The 14,797-nt window shown below is 41.2% G+C and overlaps 1 protein-coding gene across 1 annotated transcript; it reads right to left on the bottom strand.

Annotated features, from left to right (window-relative positions):
* Nucleotides 1-1,407: 1,407 nt before the first annotated feature.
* Nucleotides 1,408-14,461, bottom strand: LOC132796112 (ras-responsive element-binding protein 1). The gene is made up of 3 exons (XM_060807155.1): nucleotides 13,813-14,461; nucleotides 9,282-10,239; nucleotides 1,408-8,194 (listed from the first exon to the last, which is right to left on the bottom strand). Exons 2-3 carry the CDS (start codon nucleotides 10,167-10,169, stop codon nucleotides 3,317-3,319), a joined length of 5,766 nt encoding a protein of 1,921 aa, XP_060663138.1. The 5' UTR covers nucleotides 10,170-10,239; nucleotides 13,813-14,461; the 3' UTR covers nucleotides 1,408-3,316.
* Between the last annotated feature and the right edge of the window lie 336 nt (nucleotides 14,462-14,797).

Here is a 14,797-nt window from a genome sequence, read left to right as displayed (position 1 = left end):
AGGGCCCCCAGCGCGTGTGGCGTGTGTGGTGGTGTGATTGTTGATATACGACGACAACGACAGCGACAACGGTTCTGACCGGCGAATCGTCGTGTGTTCCACGATGCACAGTGGGGCGCAAAGGCAAAAGTAATTGTTTACAAAATTGAAATACAAAATTTTATTTTATGTTAATCTTTGTTATTTGTTCATGAATTTATCTGTTTAATTTATTATTATTATTTATTTTTTTTCATATATGTATTCTCATATATTTTAAAACTACAAACGATACCACTGTGCCTCGTCTCGTTATAATACTAGCTGTACATACAAACTTGCATATACATGAGCAAGTGCCTATGTGGATATACATACATATGTATATGTATGTGTGTCGGCGCAGCCAAGAACTTGAAGCCGCAGCTGTTTGTTGTTGTTGTCTATTACGCTAACTCGTTCGTTGGGGGCTCGTTTGTGTGTGTATGTTTATTTTTGCGACGTTTGTTTTCCATTTCTAATTGTGTGTATGTGTGTGATTGTACTAACATACGCTGTTACAAACATACATACATACATACATATGTATGTCTATTTATGAAAATGTGTGTATGTATTCACAATTGTGGACACGTGTATAACGAAAATCATATGTTTTATGTTTACAGCTTTGCGTTTGAAAATATATACATACATATGTATGTATGTATGTATGTAGATATATATATATATATGTACATATTTACCTGTATATATGCAATTTTGTGTGTATGTATTTATATTTTAATGCTTAAATAAGTGCATAAATGTGTCTCATATTAATTTACAGAATATGTATGTATGTATAAAATATAAAAACTCTGAATTTCAAATATGTAATATATACGCATGCATATTGTACATTCATGAATACATAAAGTTTGTGAATGATGAATGAATGATTAAGTAGATAGGGCAACTTAATTGTGAATGATGAACAATTATGAGCAATTGTTCATCATTCATAAATTGTATGTATTGATGTACACATGTATGTACATATGTATAATACAAATTAATAAACAAAACCTAGCCACATACTTTCAGTGCGTTCTTTAAATAGCCGCAACAAAAAGTGTAGCATACTTTCGGTCTGTCTAAATTTTAACACTTTGTAAATAAAAGTGTAGCATACTTTTACGCTGCGTTTTTTGAAACTGTCTTTCAAAGCGATCCCGAACTGTCTTTTCATGTTCATGTTGAATTATATTACTAACTCCTTTTCATATATTTGAGTCTTTTATTATTTAATATAGTATTACTTTGAAATATAATTTTTGACCAAATTTGGGGAAAGTGAAATTGGGAATTTTCTTTGCCTGCACCTGAAATGAAAATGTTTTGTGCCCCCGCCCCAAAAAATGATAAAGCTTTTAAGGAATATTTTGTTCGCAACTGTTACATTTTATTTTCCATAGTAATAATTCAAATTGTCGTAAAATAATTAATTAATTTATTAAGTACATATAATAGCTAAGTACATATAATTTAATTTGATCAATAATGTGGTTTTTGTGTGTGTTTGTTTTTGTTTCGCTTTTGAATAAAACTCGTTTAAATGTGAAATGCTTTGGTTATTGCTGTAAATGTCGACTACTTTATATGATTTTGCTTTCTCTCTATATATATAATTATGTATAATTGTGTGTGTGTGTGTGTTTGAGTGTATGTATTCTATGTGTATAAGTATGCATAATATATTTATATAATTTTAAAATTTAATTTTGTGTTTTTTCTTTTAAGCTACAGCAAATGATTTCGACCTTCTTCAGGGAGTTTTCCCAATTGATATAATAATAATATTCATAATAATGTATATATATATATAGTATAAGTATTGTATATAAGTATGTATAATATAGTTGTATATATATAGTAAAAAAAAGCCACTTAAGACTAAATCGACTACAATTAATATGGAATGCGTTTTTCATGCATTTTCAATTATGATTATTAAGCCACGTTGCGGTTAAAGGCCTCAAAATGTACATTTTCCAATGATCAATCAGATTATCTATATCTAGAAATATATATCTATGTAGTATATATATACGTATGTAAAACACATAGAGCACTACCAAGGCAATTTTCTTGTACAAGTTTTACTCTTATTATTATATTTTCTCTTTCTATCAAGTCTTTTACTGTTTTTTTTTTGTTTTATGTTTTTTTTTCGTTGTTGTTTTTTGGTTTCTCTTAACTTCTAAATCAGAACTTAAGACTAGCGAAAAAAAAATAGTTGAAAAAAATTGTACTTAAAATTTAGAGCGTTTTAATGCACATTTTGATTAATCGTTGACATTTATCAGATTTTTCCTTAATTATTTGACAATTCCAAGATTGGCAACAATTTGCGATATTCATTGCGAAATTGTTGCGAAAATGGAATTGAGACTGACTGTTGTTTCATTTTCATTTTCATTTTGTTTCTGTTTCAGTTTCGGTTGTACCGCACACAAAACTTTCGCTTAATTCTGCTAGCAAAAACCAAAAAAAAAAAATTATATAATTGTAAAAAAAATTATAATAATAATAATCAATTTAATAATAGTTATTATAACAGTTTTCTTTTTCTGTTGTTTTTTTTATGCTTTAGCAAAAAACTATTTAGGCTTTGGTATATGTATACGGGGGCGAAAATTACAAACATTCTGTGTGTTTTTCGCATACAGTTCAAAGTTTTGCAATGCTCCAATGTTGGAACATACTGTTAGAACCCTTGCAGCGCTTCCTAACTCAAGGAACTCAGATGCCTGTTGAGCTAGCGAGCTGAAGTAGCTTTTGCTAACAGCTCCTAACTCAAGGAACTCAGCTTCCCATTGAGCTAGACGAATGGAACTGGCTTTGCAGCGCTTCCTAACTCAAGGAACTTGGCTGTCCGTTCAACTAGCAGCTGAAATTTGGTATTCCTCTTTGCTAACTCAAGGAACTCAGCTGCCCGTTGAGGTAGCGAGCTGAAATTTGCTATACAGCTTTTACTAACAACTCCTAACTCAAGAAACTCAGCTGTCACTTGAGTTAGCGAGTTGAAATTTGGTATAGCTTTTGGCTAATAGTTCCTAACTCAATAACTCTGTCTGTGCGCAACTGCAAGGGCATAACCATCATTCGGCCAGACCGAAGCACCTTTTTCGACTTGACTATAGTGTGTGGGGTTTTTCTTTATAGACTACTGAGCTGGGTGTGGTGTTAGTTTTCTTCTTTTTTTTTTAGTATATATTGTTGGTATATGTTGTATCTGGCAACGTTTTGTGGGGTTAGTTTAACCTAGCGGTCATCGCTTGCACCCTTCTTCCGCTTACTTGTCGACGCCCAGAAGCTTGGCTGCTTCGTCAGCGGAGGAGAGCAACTTGTTGAGAATGCCCTGATCGCTGATGCCCAGCAGATTGCCAATCAGATCACCGCTGGCCACAGCCGCCGCGGCGGCAGCAGCCGCAGCTGCAGCTGCAGTGGCAGCAGAGGAAGGTTTACTGGCCTCGCCGATGTTTTCCTTGTGCTCACCGAGATGACTTTCGCGCCATTCGTTTGCCTTGTCCAGGAGCTCATGCAACTTGGGCAGACGCAAGCTCTGCTTGTTATTATTGTTGTTGTTGTGGCAAGTGTTGTTGTTGTTGTTGTTGTTACTGGTGTTGTTGTTATTGTTGTTGTTGTTGTTATGCGTGGGTGTAGGAGTGCTGGGCGGACTATTCAAAGCGCTCTGCTCATCATCGGAACAATCGGATTGTCCCTGTTCGCCGTTGTGACTGCGTCCGCTGTGCTTCTTCATGTGCCGCAACATGCTGTGCTTCAGCGTGAACTTGCGCAGGCAGATGTCACACTGAAACGGACGCTCCCCGGAGTGGGTTCGCATATGACGACGCAGATCCTCGGTGGACCAGAAGCGACGGACGCAAAAGGCGCAGATCACCTTGCGGTTGCTGTAGTCGGGATATTTGTTGCGTGACGACGGATTTGTGGTGCTGTTTTCCTCATCGGAAGCGGGAGCAGGAGGTGGAGGCAGCTGCTGTTGCTGTTGTTGGTCTCCGCTTTCCGTTTCGATGGCGCCCTTGGCGAGGAGCAGAGCAAATTCCTGTGCATGCTGCTGCTTGATATGATCCAAGCACTGCAAACGCTCCGCAAACGAATATTCGCACAGATGACACTTGTAGGGCAAATCGCTGCCTTGTGCCTCGCCTGCACCCGGAGCAGCAGCAGTTGAGCTGGCATTCTCCCCATTGAGGACGGCGGCTGCTGCTGCCGCTGCGGCCATTTGTTGACTGAGCTGAGCTGCTGCTGCCAGCTGTTGTATTAGCTGCTGCTGTTCACGCTCCTGCTCCAGTTGACGTCGCTCCCGTTCACGCTCCAGTTCCTGTTCACGCTCCCTTTCGCGTTCGCGTTCCCGTTCCCGTTCACGTTCCAATTCCCGCTCGCGTTCACGTTCACGTTCCAACTCGATTTCGGCAGCCTTGCGACGTCGCTGCTCCTCCAATTCGATCTCCTCAACGGACTTGGGCACCGGTATCGGTTCGCTGACATCCTCGGTGGGGACGTAGACGCTCATTGCTGACTCGACGTTGCCGTGCTTGCGCAACAGATGGCGATCACAGTTGCTCTTGGTGGTGAAGAGCAGCGGACAATGCGAGCACTTGAACGGCTTCTGGCCGGTGTGTGTGAGAATGTGGCGTCGCAACGAGCTGCTCCAGGGGAACATGCGTTGGCAATACGGGCAACTGACACGATTCGGAGCCAAGCTGTAGGCGGACTTCTTTTTCGGTTCATTGCTGCTGCTGCTGGTCACATCTTCGGTGCCGGAATTGTTGCTTTCGGAGGCGCTACCGGAGGCAACTAAACCCTCCTCATCGCTCTGCTCCATGTGATTGGCCACATCGCTGGGACGAAAGTAGCTGTTGAACGACACCTGATTGCTGGTGGCATTATCGACTAGCTTCGACACCGGCACCAGATCCTGAGATTCATCCTTGAACGGAGAGCTGGCCACTTCCTTCAACGATTTGGCCACAGACTCGGCTTGGGCTATTAGGGTTTTCATTGAATGCGGTGCGGGAGGTGTTGAGGGGGTGGGAGTAGCAGAGACTGGAGTCTTGGAAAGCGCCGCTGTGTCGGATTTGCCTGCCTTGATGGCCTGCTCGAGTATGGTCTCGGCCACCTTTTTGGCTGCCTCAATGGGCGTGGAGCTGCGGGGTTGCGTCGACTCCTCGATGAGCTCGGATTCAGCCTGATCCTCCAGCTGTTGTTGCGGTGGCTGTGGCTGTTGCTCCTGCTCATCTAACTCCTCCTCGACATCGTCCTCATCATCCTCATCCTCCACCTCATCGAACTCATCCTCATCGTCCTCGTCGATGATCAACTTCGGCGGTTCATCGTCATCGTTGAGCGTCGCAGCATGATGTCCATTGCTCTGACCATTGCTGCTCGCAGCTTTGTAGCCAAAGTGCAACAGCGGATTGCTGGCGTTGGCAACACCACCAACCACGCTGCTGGAGCCATGAGCGAGCGCCTGCTGCAACAGATCCGTGTCCTTGCGCGCCTTCAGCTGCTGTGCGAGTATCGCGTACTTCACTTGATCCGAGATGTGCGGATGATGTGGATGATGCGAATGTTGTTGCTGCTGCTGCTGTTGACTTAGATTGGACATGGCTGCTGCGGCTGCTGCTGCCGCCGCTGCTGCTGCTGCTGCGGCTGCGGCACTTGAGGACGCGGCACGTCCGCGCATCACATGATGTCCGCTGCGCTGACGCTGAGCGTAGAACTGCGGATGCTGTTGCTTCACATGACGCTCCATGTTGGATCGGAGCGTAAAACGCGCCGAGCAATGCTCGCAGGCAAAGGGACGTTCGGTGCGATAGCGACGCTGCTTCTGCTTGGGCATCAGCACTCCGTTCTTGATGACCATCTTGACGGGTCCGCCGGCTGGCACCGGAACGCCCACATTTGGTAGGGGGAGTGGCAGTCCAAGGGGCGTGCCAGTTGTGGCTGCTGCTGCTGTTGTGGAGCTAGACTTATCAGGTGTGGCTGCAGCTGCGGCTGCTGCTGCTGCGTTAGGCGGCGCCATGAAACCGAAGAAGGGAAATCCCGGGGATTGCTGGAACATGAGATTCCTAAACAATTGCTGCATATACTGTGTGGCTGCTTCACCGGCGCCAAAGAGTTGTTGCTGCTGCTGCTGTTGTTGTTGCTGTTGCTGCTGTTGCAGCAGCAATTCGTGTTCACGCTCACGCTCCCGTTCACGTTCTCGCTCCCGTTCCCTCTCCCGTTCACGTTCGCGCTGCTCGAGCAACTCCTGAGCCAACGTTGGCTTCTTGCTCAGATCGAGCACATCCATGTTGAGATCCATGGCTGCCGTTGGCTTCTCCACCAACTGATCGAGACTCTTCACCTGTATCTTGGGTGCTTCGGCCGAGAGTAACATGTGCTTCAGCTGGGAGCTCGTTGACTCCGATGTCGTTGTTAGCGGCGGCGTTGCCGAGCGATAGCTGAGCTCAGCGAGCTCCTGTTGTCCGGAGGACTTGGCATCCTCGCAGCTGGCATCCTCGGCGGGATGATAGAGTATGGCACGCTTCACCTCCTCGCGACTCGTTTTACCATGACGATTGCGCAAATGCCGCTCACAATTCGCCTTCGTGGTGAACGCATAATTGCACACGGCGCACTCATACGGACGATCCCCATTGTGGGTGCGCATGTGACGCACCAGAGCTGCTTTATCGCACACCGCATAGGGACACATGTTGCAACGGAACGGACCTGCAGGACCCACGGCAGCGAGATGGACACGATTGTGACCTTTGAGCGCACGAAGATTGGGGAAAACAGCGGTGCAGAGCTTGCAGGGGAATTCGCCGCGAAGTTTCATGCGTCGGAATTCGCTGGTGAATGCATCCTGCGCCTCCTCATCACCATCCCGACCATCCAGGCTGTATTGACTGGAGCAGGGAGTGTTCACCGATTGCTCAAAGTTGCGCAGAAAACTCGAGGTGCAACTGGAGCTGGTCATGTTCAGTATGCTTTGAATGTCCGCCAAATCCTGTCGACTATCATTCGCATTCGCCGGGGGTTCGTGTTTGATCGGGGAGGGCAACGACGGCTGTTGTTGTTGTTGTGCCAATGCTGAGGATTTACCCTTGAGATACAGTTGCTGAAAGAAGTCATTGCGTTCGCTGTGTCGCTGCGCTGTTGCCTCCGCATCATCGTCGTCATCGTGAGCAGCTTCCTCATCGTCAACGTCCTCATCTCCGACGTCGTCGTCGTCGTGTTCCTGCTTGTGCAACGGGGATGAGCTGGCACCGAGCAGCGGCAACATTTGCATGCGACAGCTGTGCGTTTGCAGCTGACGATGGCTGCCAAAGATCACATCACATTCGCGACATTTCGCCGGTATATCCGCATGCTGGGCATCCAGATGCTGGCAGAGTGCAGGCAACGATTCGAAATCATCCGCCGCACAGGCGGGACAACTGAGCAACTGCGTCGGTGTTGTGCCCCCCGATCGGGAGGAACTCGCCAGCAATGTGGCCACATCGGGAGTGCTTGTGATGACTTGTGTCACTTCCGATTCGCTGTCCACATTCTCATCTTCATCCTCATCGTGTTCGGCTTCGGATTTCAGCTGTGGTTGCTCCATCGCTTCATCTTGATCTTCGGCAATGTTGTTGTTGTTGTTGATGATGTTGATGAGCTTGTGGCGTCGCTGTTTGTTGTCCAACTCCAAGTCTAACTCATTGTTGTTGTTCAACTTGCTGTTATTGTTGTTGTTGTGGAGGGAACGTTGGCTGCTGTGGCTGCTGTTGTTGCTGCTGCTGTGACTCGCTGCACTCGAAACATCCGTCGAGCAGCTGGCATCGCTTTCATAGCTCTCCGCTCGTCCCGCTGATGTCGCAGACATCTGCGCTCCACTTGCAGCTGTTGCCGCATGTTGCTGACGTCGCTGATGTGGCTGCTGCTGTGAGTGCAACTGTTGCTGCTGCTGTGCGGATGGCTGTTGCTGTGACTGTTGCTGCTGCTGTGACTGTGACTGCGACTGTGACTGCGACTGTTGCTGATGCTGTTTGTGCGTGCGCATGTGACGATGCATGTTGCCGTTCGTTGTGAATGTCAGGTGGCAATAGCGGCAGTTGAAGGGTCGCTCCCCAGTGTGCACCAGCACGTGACGATCCAGCGACGAGGCCGACGACAGCACCTGTTCATTCCATCGAGAAGGGAAGAGGGAAGAGAAACAAAGGTATTAGGCAACAGTTCAACAACAGTTCAGAACTCAAGTAAAAAGCGGACTTTATACTACTACTTAACTTGTGAAGACCATTTCAATAGACTACAATGAAAAAAAGTTGTTCTTACTACTTAGTTGAGTCGCTAAGACCCTTTCAGCCTTAGTTGACTATTTTGTGCTATACAATTATTATTTTCTTATTCGCTAATTACTTAGTTGACTTGTTAAGACCCGTTCAATATTTTGATTTTTTTGTTGATCGCCTTATTCGCTTTGAACAATGTTTCAAACATAACTCTAATAGACATTGTTTTTCTTATTACATAGTTGACTTGTGAAAACCGTTTCACAGGCCAAAGTAAAGCGTTTTTCCTACTTGTTAAGACCTTTTCAGCCTTACTTGACTTTTTATGGCTATGTAATTGTTAGTTTCTTATTCACTTTAAATAGAATATATGACTTTGATTGTGAAAAGAAAGGAATAAAATTATCTACAATTTCTGATCTGCTTCTTAAAATATGTATAGACATTTTATCTTTGATTGTGATAGACCCTTTTACCTTAAGTAGAAAGAAAAGCATTTAATTTTGAAAAATTTCAAATGTGATTTCAACTTTATTGACTAGAAGATGACCCAATAACCTTTGACTGTGATAGACCCTTTTTTGAGTTAAAAGTGAAGAATATAATTCTAGACCCTTTTTGATTGTATAATATATATAATTCTATACTAATTTCTGCTCTGATTTCAACTATATTGAAGATAGTTCTGAAGCTTTGACTGTGATAGACCCTTTATAAAATAATTTCTATATAATTTCTGATCTAATTTTCAGATCTTTTTGGACTAGAAAATAATTCTCACAAATTTAGAGACTTAGCTTAGCATATCATGGCAGTGCTATCGACTGTGATAGACCCTTTGTTTCCACTCAAGAAGGGTCTATCACAGTCGAAAGCGCTGCAAGGTATTCAAGGCTAAGTCTCTTATAATTCTATAAAAATCTCGGATATGCTTTCAACTTGATGTCGACTATAGAATACCCTAACGCTTACCTTTGAGCAGATGCGGCAGGTGAAGTTCTCGGTGTCGCCGTTGGCATAGTTGTGGCAGCGTATGTGATTGGTGAATTCGTGGGGCGTGGCCGAAACAACCTCGCAGATGGGGCACAAGTATTTCATGTGCTCATCGCCAGCTCCGATGCCGGACTCGGCACTCGACAAGCTCAGTCCGCCTTGAGGCGATGAACCGCCCGAACTGCTCGACGACATCTGCTGCTGCGCTGCAACTGCAGCGGCTGCTGCTGCGGCGGCGGCGGCAGCGACTGCGCTGCTACTTCCGCTGCCGCTGCTGCTGCTGAGCAAATAGCCGCTGTTGGCGCTGCTGCCATCGACGAAGCCCGATTCGGAGAGATCGCCATTGGCGGCTGCGCTGCTGCTGCTGCGATTGAGACGAAACTTTTTGCGCAGCGAACTCGCATCGCCGCTGGCGCTGTAATCGACAACGATGCTGGCGCTGGCTGCGACGTTGCGTCGCTGCTTGTGTCGCAGTCGCTGCGCTGTTGTCTCCAACTGCTGCTGCTGATGTTGTTCTTGCTCTTCATCGGACATTTGTTGCTGTTGCTGCTGTTGTTGTTGTTGTTGTTGCTGTCGCAGTTTGCGTTTGCGTGATGACGTCGCCGTCGACATTGACGTCTCGTGTGGCGTCGACGTCGGCTGCGGCGCTCCGCTGCTGCTGCTGAGCTTCTTTGGTGTGCGTCCCAAATCGAGATGCTCCAGCGATGATTCCGATGTTGTCGAATCACGTCGCTGTCGCTCTCCATCAAAGCTATGCCCATCATCGCTGTGGGCAACTGTTGCAGCTGCTGCTGCTGCTGCTGCGGCAGCAACTGTTGCTGCTGTCGCTGTGTGTTGTTGCTGTTGTTGTTGTTGTGTGGCCAGCATCTTTGCTGCTTTGTTTTGCTTTACTTATGAACTTGGCTGCTAAAACTTGGCTAATTGAGATCGTTAACGGCTGTGAAAGAGATTGAGATAAATGGGTTGTAAAGTTAGTTAAAGTCACAAGGTTAGAGTTCTTAAAAATACGATAAAGATTGAAAATTATTTAATATATGTTTTAAGGTTCTTAAAAACACGATAAAAGATTGCAAATGATTTAATATATTATTAGCATTGAAAATTACATTGAAGATTGAAAATGATTTAAAATGTAAGAACTTTTTTTGTAAGGTTCTTGAAAATTATTTGAAATACAAGAACTTTTCTTAAAATATGTTTTAAGGTTCTTAAGAATACGCTAAGGGATTGAAATTTTACAAAAACATTTCCAAATTTGTTAGATCATATAAAAGACTAGAATTGATTGATAATTTATACACTAATTATATTATATTATTTGAAAAGTGCTTTTAACTAAACATTTTGAAAATTCTTTAAGCTTCAATCCACACTTTAAGATGCTTCGCTTTATAGTTAATATAAATCTTAACTGTTTTCTATAATAGTCTCAAAAACTATTCAACATTTTCATAATAAACAATTTGTTATAATCCTCCTAAGATACGAATTTTTCTAGTTGAAACGTTCGCTTAAAAGCAAATGCAAAGATTTCGACTTTAGCTGTATATTCTGAAAATTTCATGTAGATTTCTTGATAAACACAAGAGTTGTGGAAAGTGGAAAGCAATTGCAATTATTTAAAAGTAATTTGCAAGTTCTTAGTAAAGCTAAAGCGCAGTTATCGGAGGAGAACTGGAATAATGGCAAAAAGAAACTAATAAATAATTGAAATCAGTCATTGATGATTGGAATTGGTTATTAGATCTGTTGATTTAAGGGGAACGATCATCATCAACATCTTTGAGACGCTGATCGTATCTCAATTTCTGGCGAAAAGCAACAGAAACGTAAACGTTATGAGGATCACGCTCAAAAAAGTTTAAACAGCTGATCTACAGTGAATTTGTCAAATGAGACGCTCAAAAACAGTTGTCACACTCTTCTATTGCTATTGCCGTCGCCTTCTAGTGCACAAAGAAAGCAAGTTCTAAGAAGCGAGAGAGTAGCAGAAGGCTGTAGAAGAAGAAGTGGGAGTGGGAGTAGAAATATAAGGTGAAGTATAAATAGTTGTAGAAAATGATGTTGAAGAAATTCGAATTTGGAGATTATTTTATATATATATATATTATATTTAATATTTTATATTTTATTTAAAATGACTTGTAGAAGATGCAGTTCAAATGAAAGTCACACTAGAAGCGTGCTTAGCAGTATAAGAAGAAGACATCTAGGAGTAGAAGTCGAAGTAGAAGAGTACTGAGTACTTATAGAAAATGATGTTGAAATACGCAAATATTTAGTTGCTCAAATTCTAATTTGTAGAGTATTTTATATATGTTAAATGTTATATTTTGTATTTTATTTCAAATCATTTCAGTTCAAATGAAATTCACACTTCAAGTGCACAAGTTGAAGTCAAAGGCGAATAGCAGCAGCAGCAGTATAAGAAGAAGACGTCTAGGAGTAGAAGTCGAAGTTGAAGAGAGCGAAGTGAACTGCACATGCAGCCAGAGAGCAATTGCTCTCTCTTTGAGTGTGCTCTCTTGTTTGTTCGTTTGCTTGCTCGCTCGCTCTCGCTTTTGCTTGCACACGCTGTGCGTATCGATTTGCTATCGGTATATGTATGTGTGTGTGTGTGTGTGTGTGCTTGCGTATTTGTTGCATTTCCATTTGCTGCTCATTAACATTTAACGCTTATCAGTTGGCAATTTCATTGCGTCGCTGTTGTTGCTCCTGCTTTCTGCTTTCTGCTGCTTGCTGCTGGCGCTTAGGATTTCGAATTGGCGACAAAAAAAACAACAGCGACAACTTGACATTTTTAAAAATAAAACTTTAGCGATAACAAGCTACGAGTGTCTTCCTTTCTCTTTCGCTCTCTCTCTGTTTCTATTTGTATTATTGTTGTTATTATTATTGTTATTGTTGTTGTCGTTATTTTTGTTCTTTCATTTTGGTTGGCTGATTTCAATTTCGTCCGTGACTCATTGCCACGGAGAACCCATTGAGATAAAGCCACGCCCACTGCCCCCTAGTCCTTAAGCTAAGTAAAGCCCCACAAACAGTTAACCCATTGATGCCTACGTTTAACCCATTGGTGACAAATTTAAAGCAATTGAATTTAATATAGATCAAATAATATCAATGAGAATAAAATATGAAATGACAATAAAATATATATTTAAAATGAAAATAAATAATATTTTAAATATTTGCAATATATTACTTAGTGAAAATCCGATTGAATAAATACAAAAATTTCACATTACGATAATATTCAATTTCATATTATTTTAAAAATATTTCTCATGAATTTATAAACTGAATGAAAATCCTATATAGGAAAAATAGCTAAAAAATTGCATATAACAATAAAAATCATTTTCAAATTATTTTGAAATATTTTTTATAGTTCTCATAAAGTTTTTAACTGTTTTTTACTGAATGAAAATCTGATAAACTAATAAAATTTCATATTACAATAATAATCATGTAAAAATTATTGTGAACATTATCAAAATTTCTAAAATTCTTATACTTTTAACTTTCAAGATAAAAAAAATATATTTATTGAAAAATTATTCAAAATATTTAAAATATTCAAGAGTTATCAAAAAGTTTTTAAACTGTTTTTAGTAAATGAAAATCTAGTAAATATAAAAACAAAACTTTCATATTACGATAATAATTATTTCCAAATTATTTTTAAATATTTAGTAGTTCTCATAAAGTTTTTAATTGTTTATACTGAATGAAAATCTGGTAAATTTCTAAAGTTTCAAAGTTTTGTAACTTTTCACAATCGAAATGATTTAATTAAATTCTTAGGAAAAATGTTTTTATGAATCAATTAGTTTTATGATTAAACTCTTCCGAAATGTGCATTTAGGTTTTCCCCAATTATGAATCGATTTCGTAAGGAAATTCATTGATTACGGATCGAACTACGATTCAGCATGATAATCATATCTAAACGATACAAAGTTTTATGACAATCAAATCGAGTTCATGTGGCTGACGAAATGTCGGAACACTTTTCAATTACAAATTGTGACAACAATTCAACCCTTTTTTTTAGTTTTTTTTTTTTGCTAAAGTTCACAGTTCAACCAAAAAAAAAAGGGTCAATCAAAGATGAACTTTGACAGGATTTTAAGGTCGTAAAACATCAGAAAGGTCAATTGCGTGTGAAACCCTTAAAATTAACACAAATTAAGTTAAGAAATTCCTAATAAATAATTTGAAAAATATCCAATAGGGAAATTAAAAGCAAATTTAAGTCTAGGAAAAACCTGTCCAAAAAATAAATTGATGAAAATCCGATGAGGAAACAAATTTAAGTAACTTTGAAACTTGAGATTAATAATCCACAGCTGCTGCATTTTTAGTTAATTGCACTTTTTGTGACAAAAACACTTGGACAAATTTTTGTGTGGCACAAGAAAAAAATAATAGAGTATTTATTTATTTATGTTTTTGTTTTCTTTTCTTCTAATTTATTTTCTTATTTTTTTTTTGTTGGATTTTTTACCTTTGTTTTGTTTTTGGTTATTTGAACAATTTGGCGGCGGCATTCGAATTTTTGGTAGCCGTGTTTTTTTTTGGTAGTTGTTGCTGTAGTTGTTAAAATTGTTGTTGTTGCTGCTACAGTTGTTGTTGTATCTCTTGTTGCTGTTGTTGTTGTGGTTTCACTTGGTCACTTGAAGTCACTTGGTTGTTTAATTATTTATTTAATTTCATTAATTTAGTTGCACTTTTTGATACACTTTTTCTCTTTGGTTTTGAAATTGTTGTTTTACAAAAAAAAAAATTAAAATAAATATTTGAAGTAATTGTATTAAGTATCCAAGAAAAAAAAAATATATGCACCGTTAAGTGTTTGTATATTTTTGTATTTTATTTATATTGTGTTTGTTTATTTTATTTTAATGTATTTTCGGAGCGCGCCGCAGATGCTTTCACGTTGACGCGCACACGAGTTCTGAGCGCAGCCGCAGCGCAAGACTTTGAGTAGAGTCTCGATTGTGTTTTTTTTTTTTATCTAATTTGTGTGTGCAGCTCCCGCTGCTCTGCTCTGCTCTGCTGCAGACACGTACGAGACGAAGTGTGTGAGTAACGTGTGTGTTCAAAAAAAAAAAGAAAATAACAAATTCAAGACGTCTTTTCGGTTCGACTTCTGAACTGTATTTGAACGCATCTATGAAGTTGTATTTATAAAAGCGCACGGCAGAGCCACCACAACGTCGACAGCAGCGTGAGGCAGCGCAGCAGCAGCAGCAGCAGCAGCAGCAGTAGCAGCAGCTGACACGAACATCGGACATCTGAGCGAAACCCGAGACGGAGCAAATGCGAGAGAGAACGCAATGGCTGCCCCTCTTGCTTGCTTAGCATTCGTAAGTATGTGTGTGTGTGTGTGAGAGCGACTGTGGCTGCGGCTGCTGTTGCTGTTGTGTTGGTGGTTGTCTTGCATTGGTATTGGTTAGATAAAAACCTGCAGAGTAGCGCAGTCGTCGCGT

The sequence above is a fragment of the Drosophila nasuta genome, chromosome X (genome assembly GCF_023558535.2).
Source record: "Drosophila nasuta strain 15112-1781.00 chromosome X, ASM2355853v1, whole genome shotgun sequence".
Classification (NCBI taxonomy): domain Eukaryota; kingdom Metazoa; phylum Arthropoda; class Insecta; order Diptera; family Drosophilidae; genus Drosophila; species Drosophila nasuta.
Note: the sequence above shows the minus strand (reverse complement) of the source record. Positions and strands in the feature narration are given on the sequence as shown.

Bases quoted from the DNA above. Each gene is read 5' to 3' on its own strand.
- LOC132796112 (XM_060807155.1), bottom strand. From the start codon at position 10,169: ATGCTGGCCACACAACAACAACAACAGCAACAACACACAGCGACAGCA. The intron at 8,195-9,281 runs GTAAGCGTTAGG...TGGAATGAACAG, and splicing joins CCTGCCGCATCTGCTCAAAG to GTGCTGTCGTCGGCCTCGTC.